At 38.9% G+C, this 20,476-nt stretch overlaps 1 protein-coding gene across 2 annotated transcripts in view; it reads right to left on the bottom strand.

Annotated features, from left to right (window-relative positions):
- shroom4 (shroom family member 4) overlaps positions 1-16,782 on the bottom strand; it is a 45,886-nt gene extending 29,104 nt beyond the window's left edge. For both annotated transcript variants that reach the window (XM_077228173.1, XM_077228174.1), the window contains exon 1: positions 16,517-16,782. In XM_077228173.1, the coding sequence (XP_077084288.1) occupies positions 16,517-16,642 (126 nt within the window). In that variant the 5' untranslated portion in view covers positions 16,643-16,782. The remainder of the gene's footprint in view (positions 1-16,516) is intronic.
- Positions 16,783-20,476: the final 3,694 nt, after the last annotated feature.

Raw genomic sequence — 20,476 nt, 5'->3', positions numbered from 1 at the left:
CAGCTTGCGTCGGGGCAGTCGGTGAGAGAGATCACTCTGACTGGATGTTCAGTTTAACATCTTTTAAGTTTAACATTTTTTTATAACAACATGGTTATTCATGGTACGGAAGAGCTGCTTTGTTTACGGTTTGTGTATCTGCAGTCATAGTTTTGGTTTCCCTATTTGAATTATGAATATAGACTGATACAGACAGTTATTTCCTTACACAGGCATAGAACAAACATAGTAGTTGGCAGTCAAGTGTAGTATTTGCGGTGTGTTCAAGTGCAGTTTTTTGGCCCAGACACAGCCGACACAAGGCGACAACACATTTGCCTTTCCTTGTGGCTAGTTCTTTAAGGTAGGCTTGGTTTGTCACTGCCTTTAGATAACTTTTTGATACACTACATATATTCTCAGGCTGTTCTTCACATCCTGAGGAGAAAAGACATAACATCACTTAGAGATGCTGACTGAAGGACTGTCTATCATTGAATGAGGCCTGAAGTCTTTCTAATGTATTTGGCTGGTTTAATATGCAAAATGGCTGGATGCATGTAATGGAAACATTATTCAGATGTATGGTCACAATTACAGCCTCGCTGAAGACATTGCTCTTTCTTGCTCCATTCTTCCTTCCCATCTGCTCCAAACAGACTGTTTCTACGGATACCACAAACAACATCCGCAAAGCCCTTCAGCCTGGACCACAGGGGCTTCATCTCAATTCTGAGAGGTTGCATGTGTTTGTTTGTACATGCAACAGAGATGACAAAGGTTGAATAACTATTTTTCCACTTGGCTTTCAACTGACTGAATGAGTGTACCATCTCAGACCTGAATTTATGCAGCAAATCCAATAAACCTTCTGTGCGAGTCTAAATGAAACCGGTGTACAGTATGTTCTCAGGGTGCATTGGTGCAGGAGATGAGTGTTGTAGCCTGCCCTTCCATTAGTTTATTAAACTCAAAACAAACACAGCCTTTTTCCACCCTAAAATCCAATCTGCTGCATAGCGGGTATGTTTTATGGCCGGATATGTAACACTATTGCACAAAAAAAAAAAATTCACATAGTTGGCAGGCATACACGAGTGCCCCCTTGGCAATAAAACAAACTCAAACGCACCTTCTTACCTCATAAGATACCAAAGTGCTCAGAACTTCCACAACTCCCTGCGAGGAAGACCGGGAAACCAAAATAAAAATGAGAGGGAAGAAGATAAAAGAGCATTCACCCCTTGTCCTCCACTAAATCTGTTTAATGGGTACCCGGGGCCATGATGTAATGGCACTTCAACCATGCGTGTTCGCTCTCAGATCTTGTTGAATTATTTAGAAAACCTAGAGTGAAGAACTTTTGTCAAACTGTTGGCGTCAGCTGGTGCACACACCACATGGAACTCACTCAACCTCCATCCTTTGCTCTCTCTCTCTCTCTTCCTGTATGCCCACCCAGTAGTCTCGTTCTCCCACTCTTTCTTTCCTTTCCCTTGAGCTCATGTTCTCCTTAGAGGCTTGATAAAAATAACTGCAACCACACCTATGTTCCATAGACCTGTGTATGCGTGTGTGTGCATGCGTGTGTGTGTGTACGAGTGCTTGTTTGGCTTGGGCATGAGCACTGACTTGCTTCTTGGTGATCGTGAAATAAAGTTCACAAAGAGACCTTTATGGAGAGTTGAACAGTCCTACGTGACAAATCGCTCTCCCCATTCCTTTAATCTCCCTCAGGAGCGACCACTCCTTACATGCCATGCGAAGAATCAAATTTTCCGTACCCATTCTTCAAAGGAGACCTGTTGGAAAATATGGTTGAGGAGGTGAATGTTAGGGGGAACTTTCTGCCTCAGACTTTTTTGTTTATAAAAACACCCAACATGAGTAGTAAGGGCAGAGGCTACAGCAAACAAACAACACCACTGTGATTCCTTTCCAATCACTCCTTTGCAAGATAAAATACGGTCTGCGTTTTAGCTAGAGGAGGCGAGAAACGCCTTAAATTACAAGAGAAGGACTCGAAATTATAAGTCCCAGGATGGGAATAGTTTTAATACAATAACGGCTTTGAAAGGCAATTCCTAGTCATGCTAACAGTGTACCGAAAAATACATTTCCACTCCCAGGCTCAGAGACCGCAGGAGGGAGGGGTGTCTGTTAGTGTCGGACAGTGATGAACAGTGATGAACCTCACCTCTCCCACTACAATATGTTTGCTAAATTCAGCAAAGGACATGTTGCCTGACCCAGAACTACACACTGCAGACAATCTAGTATTAAATAGGTTAACATTAAAAAAAGACCAAGATCATATGATGTCTCTAGTCCTGAGTGAGGGCAAAATTTGCCAAAACTCTGTTATACATAGGTATTTGAAAAGGCACTAGTTGCTAAGGTGAGTAGTTAGTTTTAGTGTATAGCTATACATTTTCTAGGTTGGTTTGAAGTGGTTACTTACTAGCCCAAGTCAAAATGTCACCCACACATTTTTCCATTTGGCCATCCACCAGGCATTAGGGATGGGTACCGAAACCCGGTATTAAACGGGCCCCGGGACTGAATTTTGAAAGACCGCTGTATCGATAAGCTCGGACATTATCGGTTCTGCTGTGAGTAGCCCACTGGAGAAATTAAGAAAATACACGTTGGCCTACTATTTATTATAAAGACGTTATCTTGAACATGTTTATCACGCCAGCCATTTCTATATATAATAATATTAAAACATTTGTCTGTGATGCAATTTTGCTATTCGCAGTCCAGAAGAGAGAGAGAGCGATCTCTCACGCGGAGATTATATACATTATATATATATTATATTATAAAGATTATAAAAAGATGATATTTGAGATGAAACCATTACAAACTAGACGCATTCTGTCTAGTGCAACTTCCTTCTCTTCACAGCAATGCGCTGTCATTTCTTCCTAAAACCCAAACGTACCGTCAAAATCAGCACAATCGGTGATTGTTGTAAAATGCAGTCTCTATACTGTTGCTAAATTGCAGACGCGTTTAATCATTAAAAGAGCTATTAAAAGGCACAAAAATCTGCGCAAGAGACGCTGTTCACAAGGCAACGCACGCTCCGAAATGGACTGCAACGAGACAGGAAAAGTAGCCTAATAACCTACTTAACAGAATAATAAATGAAATATATATTTTCCCACTATCATACAGAAGCCCACTGCTGGCTATCTCATTAATATTAACTTGCATAATGCATGCAAATATTCAACATACAAATAAAATTCTCATACGAAGAATTGTTAAACAATGCAAAAGGTTTACCTGCATAAACACATCAGGGATCAGATCAGTTCTCGATTTCATCATGTTAATCAAAGTATGCACATGAAAACCAATCTGCAATAAGTAGAGGGTCTATATGGACCTCGTACCTCTGCAGCAGTGAAGAATGGGCTCCCTGTCTCCCAGTCCCAGCATCAGCCCTGGCGGCATGAGGTCACCCCCTCTATCGCTCTATAAATAACAGGGCGTTGCTCTTTGCCAGTCTGGCACACTGCCCGTCATTATGCCACAGCTGGACAGAAGAACGGTCCGCCTGAGCTGCCTAGAAACCAGAAGAGTCTTACCAAGCATTGCCTATCCCACAACAGGCAAAGAAACATGGGGAACACAGGGAACACAGTTGCCCGTTTTATAGAAAACACTTGGACGCTGGTGGCAAAGTGAAATGCAGACAGAGAGAGTGAATGTGTGATAGATACAGAGTGCAGAATGGACATATCAAGTTGTATTTTATGACATGATGTTCCATAAAAGTGGAATAAGTATTTAATTTTGACTGACACTAATCTGGGAGGGTTGAGTCTTTAAAAAAAAACGTATTTTTAAGGAACTTGTCATAACATTTTTCACAAGACCTACAATATATGTTTGGACACATTTTTCAGCCGTAATTCACAAATTTTTCCAGTAGGAACTTTCGCAGGGTTGTCCAAGAACACTACTCTAAAACAAGTGCTGATTTATCAATGCCTGTAATGGTTTCCCCAGTCAGAAAACCACGAACAGAGAGCAGCCAGAGGTTTGCAGAACAGAAACAGCCCCAGAGTATAAGGGTGACCTGTGTCTATATTGCTTCTTATTGCTGCAGATTCTGATGCATGCAGTATTTTGGTCTTTTTAGACTTTAGTGCTGCATTTGATACTATTTGTCACTCTATTCTGCTAGATCGTCTGGAAAATTGGCTGGGTCTTTCTGGTGCAGTATTCAGTTGGTTTCGGTCTTATTTAACAAACCATGCCCAGTTTGTAAGATTGGGGAATTACAAATCTGATACCGTGCCTGTTCGACAGGGAGTTCCTCAGGGCTCAGTGTTGGGTCCAATTTTATTTGACATCTACATGCTTCCACTTGGGCAGATCATCAAGAAATACGGTCTTGGATATCATTGCTACGCTGATGATACACAGATTTACATTACCACTAGTCCTGAAGTTCACTGCTCATTAATAGCCTTACGTAGTTGTCTAGCAGAGATCAGTGTATGGATGCAGAATAACTTCCTGAAGCTGAATGGCTCAAAAACTGAATTGATGCAGATTGGTACAGTGGCGGCTACTCGTAAGGCAGAGCAGATTAGTTTAATTGTTGATTCTAGCATGGTAACTCCCACTTCACAGGTGCGGAATCTTGGGAGTCATTTTTGATCCACAACTAACTTTTGAAGCACGTATAAAAAACCATCTCAAAAACAGCTTTTTACCATCTGAGAAATGTTGCTCGACTTAGACCTTTTCTCTCTTTTGCAGACACAGAAAGGCTTATACATGCCTTTATTACAACCAGGATAGATTATTGTAATACCTTGTTCTCTGGCCTTCCAGCTAAATTCATATAAAGCCCCGAAGATATGGAATGTGCTTCCACTTAGGAACATTTTAAAAAGTTAATTAAGACACATTTATTTAAGACGGTTTTTTAATTGTTGTATTGCTTTGCTGTTTTTGTGTCTTTTACTGTAGCGCTTTGGGTTTAAGAAAAGCGCATTTAGAAATAAAATGTATTATTATTATTATTATTATTATATGATTTATTACTATATAACCTGAGTCAAAACATCACATACATACTCCTTCAACAGCTGATTTGAAACCATGTCTCTGATCCCTCTGGGAAAGGATGCACTGCTATACACAAACTTGAAATGTGGCCATGGAAAAATGGAAAGAAAAGTGTGGGATAATTAGGAAGTGTGTGAGACGAAGACATCCAAGGCAGATCTAGGAAGTGTGGTAAACATGGGTTTTGGCTCTATTTCGCTCTGCAGTTATCCTGATAGAAAAAACAACAGACATCACAGCAGCTGGAGTGAAGAAAGAGTTGAAAATAACTCACATGTATGTGGGAATGCATACGAACCAAAAGAAAAAAAAATGGGTACAGCCATTGAGGAGGACAGAGAAAGGACTATATGAGTTTTACTTATAAGTTACATTTTAAATGTCTAGACTGAGCCAAATGGAAATTATGTGTACGTAAGTTCAGATTTAGTCAATGCAATTTCCTATCAAATCAAAAACTGGAATAAATACTTTTCCTGAGCTATTATAGAATGGAGTGAAATTTAAGACCTCAGGCAAACTAAAACCATGCCATGTATTTATCATTAGGCTTATTTCCTTGCCTGAAACATAATAATGTTCCCAACTGACTCACTTCATAGCAATTTGTTCCCCTGCAAATGTTTATACATATTCAATGTAAAAATGAATACCAAATGCCAAAAGCTAGGGGGAATACAATTCAGAACATCCATTCAAAAAACACAAACATGCCCTGACGCACACACAGTATACTGTACACACACAGTCAGCTATCTCAGGCTTTGCTTTCATTCCACAGCAATCAAAAGCAGAGTCAATGGGTCACTCAGGAAACCCCATAGTGCCCAGAACCCGCCATTGGCCTCCACAAGACGAGGCCTAACAGCTGCCATTCCCACCCAAATCCTCTTCAGGAAACGTCCCCATCTCATTCCAGGAAACTTAAACTCTTTTGCCTTGGTGTGATTCCTTATTAATCCACACATTTTCACAGATTCTGCAAGGGGTGTGTAAACTTTTGAGCAGCACTTTCTCTCTCTCTATTTTGTATTTATTTATTTATTTATTTATTTATTTATATATATGCCATGGGAACTTTCTAGGTCATTTTGCTGAACATCAGCTTTGACTAGCGCAATATCTTCTCATTTGAGCTACACAACAGGGATTGATGAGCAGTTCTATTGAAAGCTCTGTAACTCTGTGGTCAGTGAATGCATTCAAGCACCCAAGCTTGCACCGCAGTCTTCTGCTGCTCATAAAAAAGAGAAGAATGAGTTTGTGAGCCCTGAGTAACCCCCTCCTCTGCAGCACTGCCTTTGTCTACTGTTGGACAAGGATTTGAGCCTCATCTCAACAACACAACCCGACTGACTGACTGGCTGACTGACATTTGTATTATCCCTACTGAAGTTTCCTTAATCTATCCCTCCACACACACAAACTCGGTTTATCTGGAGCTATGAAAACACCTCAGCACTACAGCAAAGCAGAAACAAAGCTCCCCTACTAAGAACAAAGGGCTTATCAGAACGTTTTCCTTCAGTATCTGAGGTCACCGGTGCAGGCTGGGACACATGTGTCCTTGAGCTGGCCTGATCTCATAAATGGGGAGGAGATGGGAGTGAAGGATCCGGACCACAGGAAGGGAGATTTCGCTCCAAGTAAGAGTTAAGACCTGGGAATACAGGCAAACCTGGAAAAGTGACATACTTGGATGGATTCAAGGTCAGAGTGGGTGAGAATATTGTTGCTGGCTTTTAGCTCCTTCATTTATGAGGATAGACAGAAGAGTGGGGGTGTAAGGAGAAAGAGAGAGAAGCTGAGAGAGAAAAGGTGGGTGAGACAGCGTGAGTGAGAGGGTGACAAAGGCTTCATTCAAGGCTCAGGCTGGGGGAAAATGAGAGAACGCTACCTCAGTTTGCTGAACTATGGCTGCGGCCCGACTGAGTCTAAAGTTCCATTGTGCTCTGGGACTTTTAAAGGTGTGACACAGAGCCATGGGTCACCGCTGCAACTGAATCAACAGCCAGTGACCTATATTCACAGGAGAGGCTTTTTGGTGAACAAATGACATAACTAAGAAATGTAGTGGCCAACAAATAACAATTAAGAAGTGCAAATAAATAAAAGTAGAGAGAAATACATCAAGAATCATTTAGTCCATCAAACAAGATTTACAGAGCATGTTTTGTTTCAAGGAGACTCGGGGGAAGATATGCCTTTCTGTGGGGAATTACATTCCTCAATTTGTTTGCCTTCACAGTCTTAACCGCCAAATGCTGTTTGCACTTCCTTCTCAAACTATTAAAACAGCACAACAACACCTCATTCAAACATCAATGCAAGGATCAGCTCATTAACCTAGCTGCACGATTACAATTAAAACGGTCATAGTTTGAAAATGTCCACATTAAAAATGTCCTAGCTAAACAAATTACACACCAAATATGTAAATAACTACAATTAGTGTTTCAAAGAAAAGATTTAAAAGGATAGGTCACCCAAAAATGGAAAAGTCTGAAAAATCATTTACTTGCCCTAATTTTGTTCCAAATGATTTCCTATCAAGCTTCATTTGAGTTTACATACATTAAAATATGGTATGTTGCAAACAGTTATGAGAGAACAATAACCAATGCTGCTTGACATCACTGACATCAAACCTGGCACAGCGTGTCTGGAAACATCATATTTGAATGAACATGAAGGCAAATATTATATTATATTGTTTTATGATGTTTTTTTATGATGCTACTTTTTACAGGTTTACCTCATCAAATTGCGATCGGTTCACGAGAACGGCCAAATTTAGTGACTCCCGATCCTCCCGGCCAATACCGATCTGCGGCCTATCGATTGGTGCATCCCTAGCTAAAAGGAAAATCACATCCCCAAATCCCATTTCCCATCCCTAGGGAAAAAATATATTTGGCAGCTGAAATAAGTTGAAGTACTAAAATGATAAAAAACGGAAATAAATAAATTTTGGCTAAACAGAAAGAAAAAAAATTATGGTTAAACAGAAAAAAACTAAAACTAAGAAAAATGACAATATAAATAATGCTAAAATAACACTGCATTAGGTGAGTAAAGTATACAATTATTTTCATTTTTTGTTAAACTACACCTTTAAAACTGTCATAGTTTTCGAAAAATGTCCAAATCGTTATAAGAACATTTGCTATCACATTGGCTGACAAACTGAACACAGGCACATGAGCACATATCAAAACCGAATTAGACCACATTAATTGGCATTCATATACTGGAAACCCAACACTCACCCAGAGTCAGTATTAACGCACCAGTAATCACATACATGACACCCAGATCAACAACCTGCCTTTATTGTTCAGTTACTTGATCACATTCATAAATCAGTTCAGCTTATTCGACTCACTTAAAAATCCATTCTTAAGACGATCAGGACAACATATATCACCACAGGTGGACATTTCCACAAACATCCCAAAGTGATCAATCATGCTTTAGACGTGCACTGGGAAAACCTCCACCTTTTGATGCCCGTCCAGAAACAGCAGTGTGTGTGCTCTCATAACAAGGTCTCTCTCCTCGAGAGGTGAGAAGCCATGTTTGAAGTGCAGCCAAGAAGAAGCCTCCTGACGGGCAGATATTGTCTTTGTTTTAACAAAGTTCAACGAGAGGCAAATTAAAGGAACATCAAACCACTTCCCAGTACACTTGGCAAAAAATTACTTTGGTGAGTTCGGTTGTTATTGGAGCAATGGAAGTGTGCATGTGCGCAAATATTGGAGGTATGATCCGTAATCCAAATATGCACAAATCTGTTAGTCTGACATGCACAACGTCACCCCGTTGCACTGAGATTGCTCTATTATAGCCTTAATTACACATTTTGAGCGTATAGCAGACCTCGTTTCCGTAAAAGACAATGGTGGATGTCAGAGAGCCAGCAACCTTTGGACCAAAGATAACTTGGATTGATCCATCACTGTCATAGCAGACAGGAGAGGGTGCATGGTGAGGAGGGGCATCATGATGGCTCAATTTAGGACCTGTCATTCCTTAGTTTCCTGCCGTTTATGAATAGGGCCATAGTGAGTCTTTTGAGGTTGTAATGTGTGTGAAGTGACCTTGTCCCCTCAGCTAACCTCCTCCACACACACACACACACACACACACACACACACACACACACACACACACACACACACATCCCCATCCCCCAGACTCACCTCCCTGGGAGCAAAAAGGACTTTGGAGTGGTTTTGACGGCTGGTTGAGCCAAAATGTTGGATACAAGCTTTTGGTGGAGCGTTTGATGTGGTCAGGTCCCCTGCAGAACACAGATGAACTTTGAAAACTGACTCCCTGATTATCATTTACCATGTGTCTTCACATTAAATCTTGAAAGGACCACAAACCACTTAAACGGTAAGTTTTTAGTTATACCAAATTAGGAAAGACATAATCATCTCCATACTCATGATATCAATTTACATAAATTCCCATAATCAATCAGTTTAAATTAATGATCAATTAATCTATTAATCATTAACCAACCTCTTAAATCCTAAGGGGGATGCTACTAAGTTATCCCGTTACTTATCAGCCACTTGCTTAACCAACACAAAATATATGTAATTTTAAAGCTAAGAAGGTTGGCTTTACAGTGAATATAGGGAATATGCCCATCACTTACCAAGTACTTTTAAATTTGCTCAATTTTAATAGCATGAAAAAAAAACGCTTCAGATGAAATTGTTATCTGTAAAATCATTATACATAACAGATAGCCTAGACTTGTGTCATATATCGTTGAAAAGGTCTATACTAGCAGAATAACAACAATATGCATATTTGTTTCATTTAGAGACCAAACTTTATAAAATATTTGTTTTTACAAAAGTGCCACAAACACACATGTAAACAGTATAAATGTGATGCCAGAATGGATAGCAAAGAATGGATTTAAGGATGCACTGATATAAATTTTTAAATAATTAATCATTTAAATTTTTTAAATAATTATCTTCCCATTATGGTTGATATATCCAATAAAAGGTGATTTTAATGATATACAACTTTCTTTAAACTAAATTAAATGATTAAAATGAATTACAATAAAACACTAAAAACAACCAATAAATAATAATATTCATATTATGGTTGATATATCCAATAAATGGTGATTTACATTAATGATATACAACTGTTTAAACAAAATGAAATGATTAATATTAATTACAACAAAACAGCCATTCTAAATGTTTAAAGTGTATTTAAAAAAAATTGATTTTCATATTGAGATTTGCTAAAGATTACATTAAACAGTCGTTATAAAATTATTTGTTTTGTTTGTTTAGAGGAACTTTAAGTGAGTGAGTAGTATTAGGTGATAACAACAAAAAACACTAAAATGCTCAAATATGGCAACCTGTATACATCAAACGTCCGATAACCAATATAATGTGCATCCCAATAATATTTTTTGTTACATTCTACACATGAGTACTACTACATTCATACTTTTGAGAATATTACAACAGCCATTTAGGCAGATTTACATTTAATTATTTCTACTCGACCAAAAGCCAAAAAAGCGAAGAATATTGCAATTATTATACAATTCCAATATTATCATATCACGATGCAGAAATCGTTAGACAAAGGCTTGTTGCCGAAATGCCATTAAAATAAGCTGTGCAGTTATAATTTTCGTCACGGAGATATCATTATAACATCATTTCTCCAGGTCCCTACTTCACCACCATTCACTCAGAGAACAAACACACACAGCTAACACACATGCCTCACTGATTAGAAGTCCTGTCACTCCCAGCTCGGTTAAGAGACCATGTGGAAACACTGGTGAGTGTTTGTGGTGGAGGGGCTCAGGCAATAAGACCCCAATATCTCTCCCACCATCAAAGCCTCGCTGCCCAAGGCAAAGGCAACGGGAGCCAAGCACACATTCCTGTCACATATCAGATCCTTCCCACACCCATAACCAGCTGCGGACTTCACCACAATCAACATATCGTTCAAAACAAACAGCCTTCTATCAAATAATTGAAGAAACAATATATTTACTCAATTAAATCCAATTGCAATAACAGTGGGAAAAGGAAGCATTACCTCTCAGGATTAATGAGTTTCACACAGCAATCCAAAACTGATATGATTTAACTTTGGGAGTGTTATCCAGAAACAGAAGTATGGCATTACTGAGTAACAGAAATGGGGAAGTAATCCTTCTTTAAACAAAGAGATCACTTTAAACAGAAGGATGATAAAAATGGAAGTAGAAGTGGAAAAAATGGCTCCAGCCGCAACAGTCACGTTCTGGAAGTAAAACCCCATTCATTTTCATAATAGCGCAAATGAATTTTAGCAATAAATGCATAAACGATTCAAGACAGACTTACCATGACCTTCAAGGTTGTTAACAGTATATACCTCTGTATGAAACAATATGTGTGATTTAAAAAAAAAAATTTTAATATTACACTACTCACTTTTTTCGCAACAGTTTATATTGTATTTTATACTTGTCTAAAAATAATTGTAAAATAACTTGACTATAACTTAATTTGTTTTTTTATTTCGTTTATTTTGATTACATCATTAGCTGTGTTTAATGGGATGAGTAGTTCATTCCTCATAAAATTATTTAAAATAAAACAACACATAGCCTTTTCGCTTTTTTCCTGTTATTATTTGGCTTTGAATCAAAGATTGTAATGTTGTGTTTCATCTCTAAGCTGTTTGGTCTGGTGCATGCGTTAAAATATGCCTATGGAGAGAATAAATATACTTATAAAATAAAATAGAATACTTCCGGAACTAATGCTGTTGGACACCTTCCAAAAATTTTAAAAAAAATAACGGCGATAAGTGTTCTGTTCTACTGCAAGTTCAAACTGCCAGCAAACTTAAAACATAAACATCTTGACCCCGTAAAACATTTCCATCTCTCGGTCCAAAATGTTCTTTCTTTCACCTCAAAACTCCAGTGCCTGAGAATAAGTTCCACTGACCGATTAGGAGTGGGAAGAGAGGGATGATTGGAGTGCCATGTGGTCTACATAAACTTCACAGCAGAAAAAGAGAAATGCAAGGAAATGCGCAATGTTTCCATCTCTCCTTTAATAGGAGAACAAAAAAGACAGGGAATGTGAGGGAGGGATGATTAACAAAGTGGTGAGGGGGGAAAAGCAGCAACAATGAGGTTTTTTATACATAAATCAGCCTGTTCCTCATGTTCATTCGATGCCAATTTCAGTGCAAAAGCCTTAGAGGATTCTGGGGGGTTTGCACAGGCACAAATGTGGAAAATAATCAAGCATTCTTTGTAAACAAATGGTTTACATACATTTTTCGACACAATTTTGAAAATCACATGTTGTCACGCAGGGGACAAGTTGCTTTGGAACCCTAAAGATGTTCGGCTCAATGTGTTACAATTGGGATGCAAGACCAAGTTTGTTACTATTAAATTCTTATTAATTTTCAACTTTCAGACTTTTATGTAGTGTAGAAATTACTATTATATCCAGCCACTGTTTGCTGTTGATAAATCTTGATACCGTTGTATCTTCTTACTGCTGGCTGAGGTCACGATGACCCATCATGGGATTTTAATTTGAGCACATGTTGAACACCTGGGGGGTGTATTGGGTCATGCCTTGGGCGCCAGGTTCTTATGTTTACTCTTTGAGATAAATGTCTACTGAGACCACTGGGGGGGGGTTCAAAATAATGCCCCCAGGGCCCAAAGATGGTAGATAGGATCAGAGGGCAAGAGATTCCATGAAAAAAAAAGACATGCAAACATGCAGGTTGTGCTTTGCCTCCAAATCAGATGGAAAAACTATTAGTGTGAGTGGCAGCGACTGGAGCCATGAGCCCCAGAAGACTCCAACACTGACAAATCCTCTGTATATCATCTTTATGATGACATCCAAATAAAGTCCTCACAATCGAGTGATCCAGGTAGACATAGACGCGTGTACAGAATCAGATGCAGGGACTGTGTGTCGAACAAAGCATGTGTTTCAGGTTAAGCAGTTAACAAGTCCAGCCAGTGAATATGAGGTTATGAGAATTGGCAATGATCCAATCCCCAGTAAACCAAGAGTTGACAATTACTGAGAACTAACCAGCCTGCTAAAAAAAACTCAAAAGAAGAAATGACTCAATATAACAAGAAAACAACACCACTACGTTTACATGCAGCCAATATTTGGGTTATGGTCGGGTTAAGGTCGGGTTAAGGTCACTATTCGGGTTTCTAAAACATTAGGAATAACCCGTTTACATGCGTGAGCAGAGGGAGTTACTCCTATAAACATGGAATTGCAATATCCCGATGTAAACGGCGACGCACGGTTAGCGTCTGGACGTACGGACAACCTTAAGACACAATATGCGTCATTTCCGATTCTTTTTCCTGTATCCAAAGACAACAACAGCAGCAGCACGCGGATAATGAATAGGTCGGGGCAGATAGCGATCGCCTTTGTTTGCGCTTTGGTGCTGGTACTGACCTCGCTCAAACAGTATGCTGTGCTGCGTCCCGCCACGTTTACTTCCGGTATACTGCACGCGGGTTTTTGTATGCGCCGAGAAGTTCCTCTACTCAAAAGACCAAGGCTGCTTCCGAAATCGCGTACTTCCCTACTATATAGTATGCGAAAAACAGTACGCGAGCAGAGTAGTATGTCCGAAATCATAGAATTCGAAAAACAGTAGGCGAAAAGTACCCGGATGACCTACTACTTCCGCCGAGATTCTGAAGTGCGCATACGATGGACACTTTACTATCCAATGATGCCACGGGAGCGGAGTTGTTGTCGTTATATTTGAAAAATGGCGGAAAACGGAGACGCGGCTGTTTTCAAGTGTAAGTACTATAAACACTTTTTGTTTCTTTGTGGTTAAATTGTGTTTGTTTAACATCATCTAAGTAAACTATTGACGAAGGCGTGATCTGCGAGTAGCTGACCTACGCCGCCTCTGGACTGTAAGCTCAAACGACGTAAAAACGCCGATGAAAACGGACAGCAAAACTAAAAACATAGCGCGAAGTTGGTGCAGTCACTGGAATGGGCTCTTTAATTTTTCGCGCTGTTATGACAGCGTCTGTCACGTGACGCTCTGTTATGACAGGATATGTCACGTGACTATTTCAACATGGCGCATGTAGTACGTCCGGACTCCATTCATACTACCCGGATTCATACTATATAGAACGTACTTTTTTAACGGTTGAGAAGTACGTTCTAATTTAAATGTAGTACCTACTCGCATAGTACGCGATTTCGGACGCAGCCCAAGATTACTTACGAATAGAACATGCGCAGAACACAAATCATTATGGGGATATGCCGATACGTGTTTACATGACCAAAAATTCGGGTTAGAAAAGGGGTTACCCCAGGTATCATATTTTATATGGATTTTTAAAAACCGGGACATGGCCGTGCGTGACCGGGTTATTGCTAATATCCCGGTTTTGAACGAGTTATTGGCTGCATGTAAACGTAGTCACTGACACCTAAGAAACATAACGGTAATGCATGAATATGAAAGGTAGGGTAGGCAGTTTTTTCCATGTATAAACACTTTTTTGTTATACTGGTTAAAACTCTCTTCACATCCTAATAGCAATCAATAGCTAGGTCTAAATATTAAAACATGTACATCTTCTGTGGAAGTCTCAGGACCAAAAAATGTTTGATGGCAGGTACAATTTCCTATCTGCCTGTGAACAAATGTATTTCCATACCTCCGCACACCCTGCTCGCGCAGAGATCAAATGTCATTAGCACGTTCCACAAAGCTATGCAGAGTTGTGCGGACGGTCACCGCAAACAAACAGCAGCCGCCTTTTACCGTTCCTCCTGAACCAAAACGACAAGCTTATGCTGCGTTCACGCCATGTCCTAACCGTAATTACGAGATGGCATTTAGGATTTATGCGTTTCTATGTCAACACTATAAACGCTGATATTAATCTGCAGCAGTCAGGTGGTACAGGCAAGAGTTCCTGTAAGTTGTTTACATTTATTATTATTGCAATGTTACGTGCTTTGAGACATGAGGCAAAGTGTTAAAGCACTTTCAATTAAACACAGCACAGCTAAGAAAAGACATTTTACCAACCACACAGCCAAACCGACTCAACGCACATTAAAAGTTGTCGAGATGTTTTTAGCACCAGAATAAACAACTGTGAACTCATTCGAAGACATGCTGAAAACTAAGGCACAAATCAAACTAATTTCTTCCCTCTGTCAGACAAAAAAATACCGCCCTCCCCCTCCTCCCCGCTGACTCAGAGGGCAGAGTCTGGGAATGTGATCTCTGGGGGTCTTGTCCCCCCAAAACATCTTCATTTAAGAAAAATAAATCAACACTTTTCGGTCAAATGCCATTGGAGAGGAAATGGGGGTGGAAGAAGAAGGAATAAAACATGATTCCCTTACCTACCTGTGAGGGAAAAAAACAGTACTAGTTGGAAGAAATGTAGTCATAGTGGGTTAAATTTAAAAGTATTAACATAACGGATTATTTTAATATTTTTGGATAAAATCGATTTTTTTCAATTATTACACGTGACAATACATATGAAAAGTGTATTTTAGCTTATTTGTTATTATTACTGATCATTTTGTGTAAAAAAATTAATTGAACGACTAGTATCCTATAATCTGCCTCAGGCTCATACATATAAAGGACCTATAATACAAAAATATACACAACTTTTGAAAGCAGATGTAATTTCTACAGAGCAAGACAGACAATGTAATACAATTTAATGCAAAATAGAATGTGCACAACATATATAAACATTTATGCTTATTTTACAAAATGTTCACACAAAATTCCTTGTAAAATATTCAAAAACACAAATCCTTTGATATTGCAGTCAGTAGAATTAGGATCTGATGCTGAATGAATTGACCACTTCAACCAAGCCAATAAGCCATCTTTTTGGCAGATTAATTAGGTTTGCCAATTTGTTGGTCTATCCAAACTTTAGATAGTGAATGGATAATGAATAATATATGCATTAGTGCCCAGGCCACTTCACCTATGTTCAGTGATCCAATAAATTGAATAATTTCGCTCTAATGCAAACATTGATTATTCATTCCTTTCTTTGGGTTTTCATGGATCTTGAAAGTCAATGATTCACAGATCTCATGAGATCATGATCTGTCATTTGTTCAAATAACAGTTTAAACACGAGCATTAAGGATGCTCTTGGTCTTATGTTTATATCATGTCCATTTCCTTGCCACTAGGTTTTCACAAAGTTCCAAAACATCCATCAATGCACCGCTACATTTCATTCAAGCATAAACAGCGAGTTAAAACTTTCAGCACAAAGTAACCAAGTGTTTGAATATAATCAATGAGACGCACACAAGCATGTAATATGAGTTTCTAACTCTTTGTAAACTCTTACTTTAGTAATGATGAGTGGCTCGCCGTGCTCCAGCCCTCCTTTCAGAGTGAATCCCCACGGAGCGCCTCCGTTCAGTTGCACATGGATGTGCTGGAAAGACACCAGCTGCTCTACGGTCTCCATCATGACTTCTGTGCTTTCAGCTCCGTCCGATCGCCATGCAATCACGATGCAACCTCATCACGACAACCGGAGATTCCACGCATGAGGAGACAGGCGGTGGGTTGGCCAGTGATGGGCTTTCCATGGACTCTCAGCGGAAGAAGTGCTTGAGACTGGGGAGTAGATTTGAGTGACAGAGGGAACAGCCAATTAGGATAGCGCTTCGCTCTAACTGACCAATGAAATTATACCAAGGGCAGGAACTTTGTCGACCGCTGTATTGTCCATTGTGCGACGGTCTGGGAAAACTCAGGAAAGTTGGCCGTTATCAACTCTTGAGTCATAACTTTCAAACTACAACAGCGATAATTTTTACATGGAAACTGCGCTGGACAGGAACATTCAAATTGGTCAAACTGAAGCTGGTGCAGTCGTGAGATTTTTACAGCTCAAAACTTTTGACAAAGACAATTAATGACCTAGTAACTTGAATTGTTCTCCCATTAGGCTATGTTGAGACTTGTAATATTTTAACTATGTTATTTGAAATAATAATCACTTGTCTGTTACGTGAGCTATAATGAAGAGGATATTTAACACGAGGCGTGAAAACTAATGTAGAAAATGCAAGAATGTAAAAAAATAGAGAGATGGCTTGCATTTCAAATTAAAATGCAACATAAATAGAGGTAATAAAGTTTATCCTAACCCTTCTGCTACACAATAACATGAAAAGTCCACATGGGGGAGCTGTTGTTCATATCATGTAGAAGTGTGACACGATGTTATGAGTCTAGGAATTCTGGACATGAGAATACACAAGCTGTATTTTAACCATTTAATGAAAGCTAAGCCTGCATCCAGCAAGTGTGATCAAAGCGTCAAGGTAAACACTTACCTTTCTTTACCAGTCATTTCCACATTGATGAGCAACTATTTCCTTTCCATTCAGCTATGTGATTAACAGAAGTTCAGTGATGTCCAATTTGTCATGTTGTTAGAACATCTGCATTGAGCTATTAAGCTGGAAAGCCGATCATAGACTGCAAAAAACATGTCAATTACCTGTCAAACACAAGAGGACTGTGAGAGAATGTACTAACACATACTCACAAACAGCATGCTTGATCTGCCAATTATCTGAAGAGTCTGACAGAAAGAGTCATAAAATAATCCCTGCTATTTCCCTAAAAGATGCAACTACAAGGGGGGGGGGGGGGGGTTAATTTGCAGATAACGGAAATTTACGGAATAATATAAAAGGTGATTGCGACTTTTTATATCATTGTGACTTTTCCCATCTCACATAGGCTAATTATATTTTCCCCCTCAGAATTGCGTAAATTAAAAAGACAGTCTTTTTTCCTCAGAATTTGACTTTAGCCTATAACTCACAATTGCGTGTAGCCTAGCAATTCTGAGAAAATAAGTAATTTGAAAACTCGAAATTGCGAAGGGAGAAAGTTAAAATTGTGAGTTATAAATAAGAATTTTTTCAGAATAGCGAGTTATAAAGTCAGAAAAAATCTGACTTTATAACTCACAATTCTGACTTCTTTTTTTTTCAAGCAATTTCGAGTTTATATCTAGCAATTCTTAGTTTATAACTAGTAATTGCCAGTAGCCTATAGTAATAGGCATATATCTCACAATTCTGAATTTATAACGCGAGATATAAAGTTATCTTTTAAAATTGCTTTGTTCCGTGGCGGAAACAAGCTTTCATAGAAATCTCTCAACAGGGTTGAGGGGTTAAAAAAACAAGCAATAATCACAAGATGCTAATAAAACATTTAGTAAAATTAACATTTCAGGTCAGTTCAGAGTTCGTCCTAATGTACAGTCGAGGGTGTACAGTCTAATGTACCGCCTAATGTACATAGCGAGACAGTTCTCTGGCTCTGACATTAGGAGAAGCAGCAGTTTAAAGCAAAGCTTTTGTCAATGTAGCCTATACTCCCATTATCTTTCTGGCAGTGGCACAGACCTTCCTGCAGGGTACCAATCTGAAAAACATACTAGAACACAACACTGATCATCACATTACCAATCTCTCTCAGACTCACCCCCGGTTTCTCAGACAAGTCTTAAGCCTTATTCAGACTAAAATGCGTAATTGAGCTGTTTTAACTAAATTCAACTTGCACTGACTATCTTAATCTGTCATGTTTTCTAAGGCACGTTTATAAAAGCTACATAACTAACCTAATTGAACTAGGCCTAATCCTGGTTTAATCCAAACCCTGTGAAACCACGCCTCAATGTGTTAAAGTGAACGAGGTAGACCTCCATACAAACCGTCATTTACCAGGCACTTTAGTGGCTTTCAGTGTATTTATTATAGTGACGTTCCCCCTGAAGCAATAGGGTTAAATTCTTTCCTCAAAGGCAGCAATCTACCGATTACAGCAATAAGATGTTACAATTAAGAAACCATAACATGCTCACTCATTACCCTTGTCAATGTTTATCAATCTCTTAGCATTCTGCATTCTAATCCACTCATTTCAACATAAGTGTGCTCACTTTAATGCAACTCTCATACACATGAATGCACATCCATATGAGACAGCTGAACGCACAGCAAGCACAAGCACCCTTATGTTGATGAACACACTTGAGCACACATGTAGTGTACATTTATGCATGACAGCACCCACACATCAGCTCAGCTCTATTCTGGTCATCTAAATGCTGCTCATTTGACAATAATGTCACAGAATTGGTTGGCAAAAGAACAATATATATATATATATATATATATATATACATTTCTGTAAGTCTATGGTGCCATTTCTTTTCATTCTGTCACCTTAAACATATCTGAATTTCTCGCTTGACCCTTTTTCTGTTTCTTGGGCATTTACTGTACAAGAGCAATTGGGTCAAAATATCCATGCAAGCAGCTTGTCATCTCCATAGTAATGATTCGACCCTGACAGATTAATGCCTTAAATTCACACTTGCACAGGCAGTTATACGGACGCATACTTCTATGTGCTGAGCCAGGGGAAATTTCTCTGCATCTCTCTTATCTCTGCTCACACACATTCATATTGCTTATAGTGGCAATATTTCTTCCCCCATTTTCCATGGGTGACATGATTTGAATTCAATACATTTTGTTTGTTAAAACACAATTTGTTGTAAGACATGCTGGTTTATAAATCAAAGAATGGGACAGTGGATCTTGCTCAATGAATAGTGTAGCCTGTTTTATATGCGAGAGAGTTTGTTTAAGAGATTCCATGATATAAAACATACAGATATAAGATTTGAAGCAATAGCAAAGTGTTTATAAAACTATATGCTTATATCTGTAACGTATAATTAGTCCAAAGATGACGAAGGGAGTTATAAATCACAGTTCAGTTATTACAGTTTTTCTGAATTGCTAAAACAGTAAAACCCCATTCTCTGAACCAAATTCTCAATAGCCTAAACCAATTTGTCAAATAAACCACTCTAGCACTCAGTCTTTTTGCAAAATTCTAAACTCACTCACTAAAACACATTTTTCACTGTGATGCACTTGTGTTTCAAAACGCTAAAAACAGGCAGGCAAAAGTTAAACACAATACAACACAGCTGCCATCATTTACACCCAACAACTCAAAATTGTTCAGAGAGATTGATTCTGCTTTAGTGTCATGTCTTCATGTTGGTCCGGCCGGAGGACTTTGTCCACATCATTCACAGACAATGTCATCTCTGCAGGCAAAGGGAAAAACCCTAAAGCCAGATCCAGCCTTGACAGCATTCTCCACCTGCTCTTTCTCGTCCTCATCCTCTTTGTTCACCACCTCTTATACACATCTTCTTGCTTTCCCTCTTATATTGTTTCCATCCAATGTTGGT

Source organism: Siphateles boraxobius, unplaced genomic scaffold (assembly GCF_051911475.1).
Source record: "Siphateles boraxobius isolate OS27281-9 unplaced genomic scaffold, OSU_SipBor_1 130, whole genome shotgun sequence".
Lineage (NCBI taxonomy): Eukaryota > Metazoa > Chordata > Actinopteri > Cypriniformes > Leuciscidae > Siphateles > Siphateles boraxobius.
The sequence above is the reverse complement of the archived record's forward strand: the minus strand, read 5'-3'. Positions and strand labels throughout refer to the sequence as shown.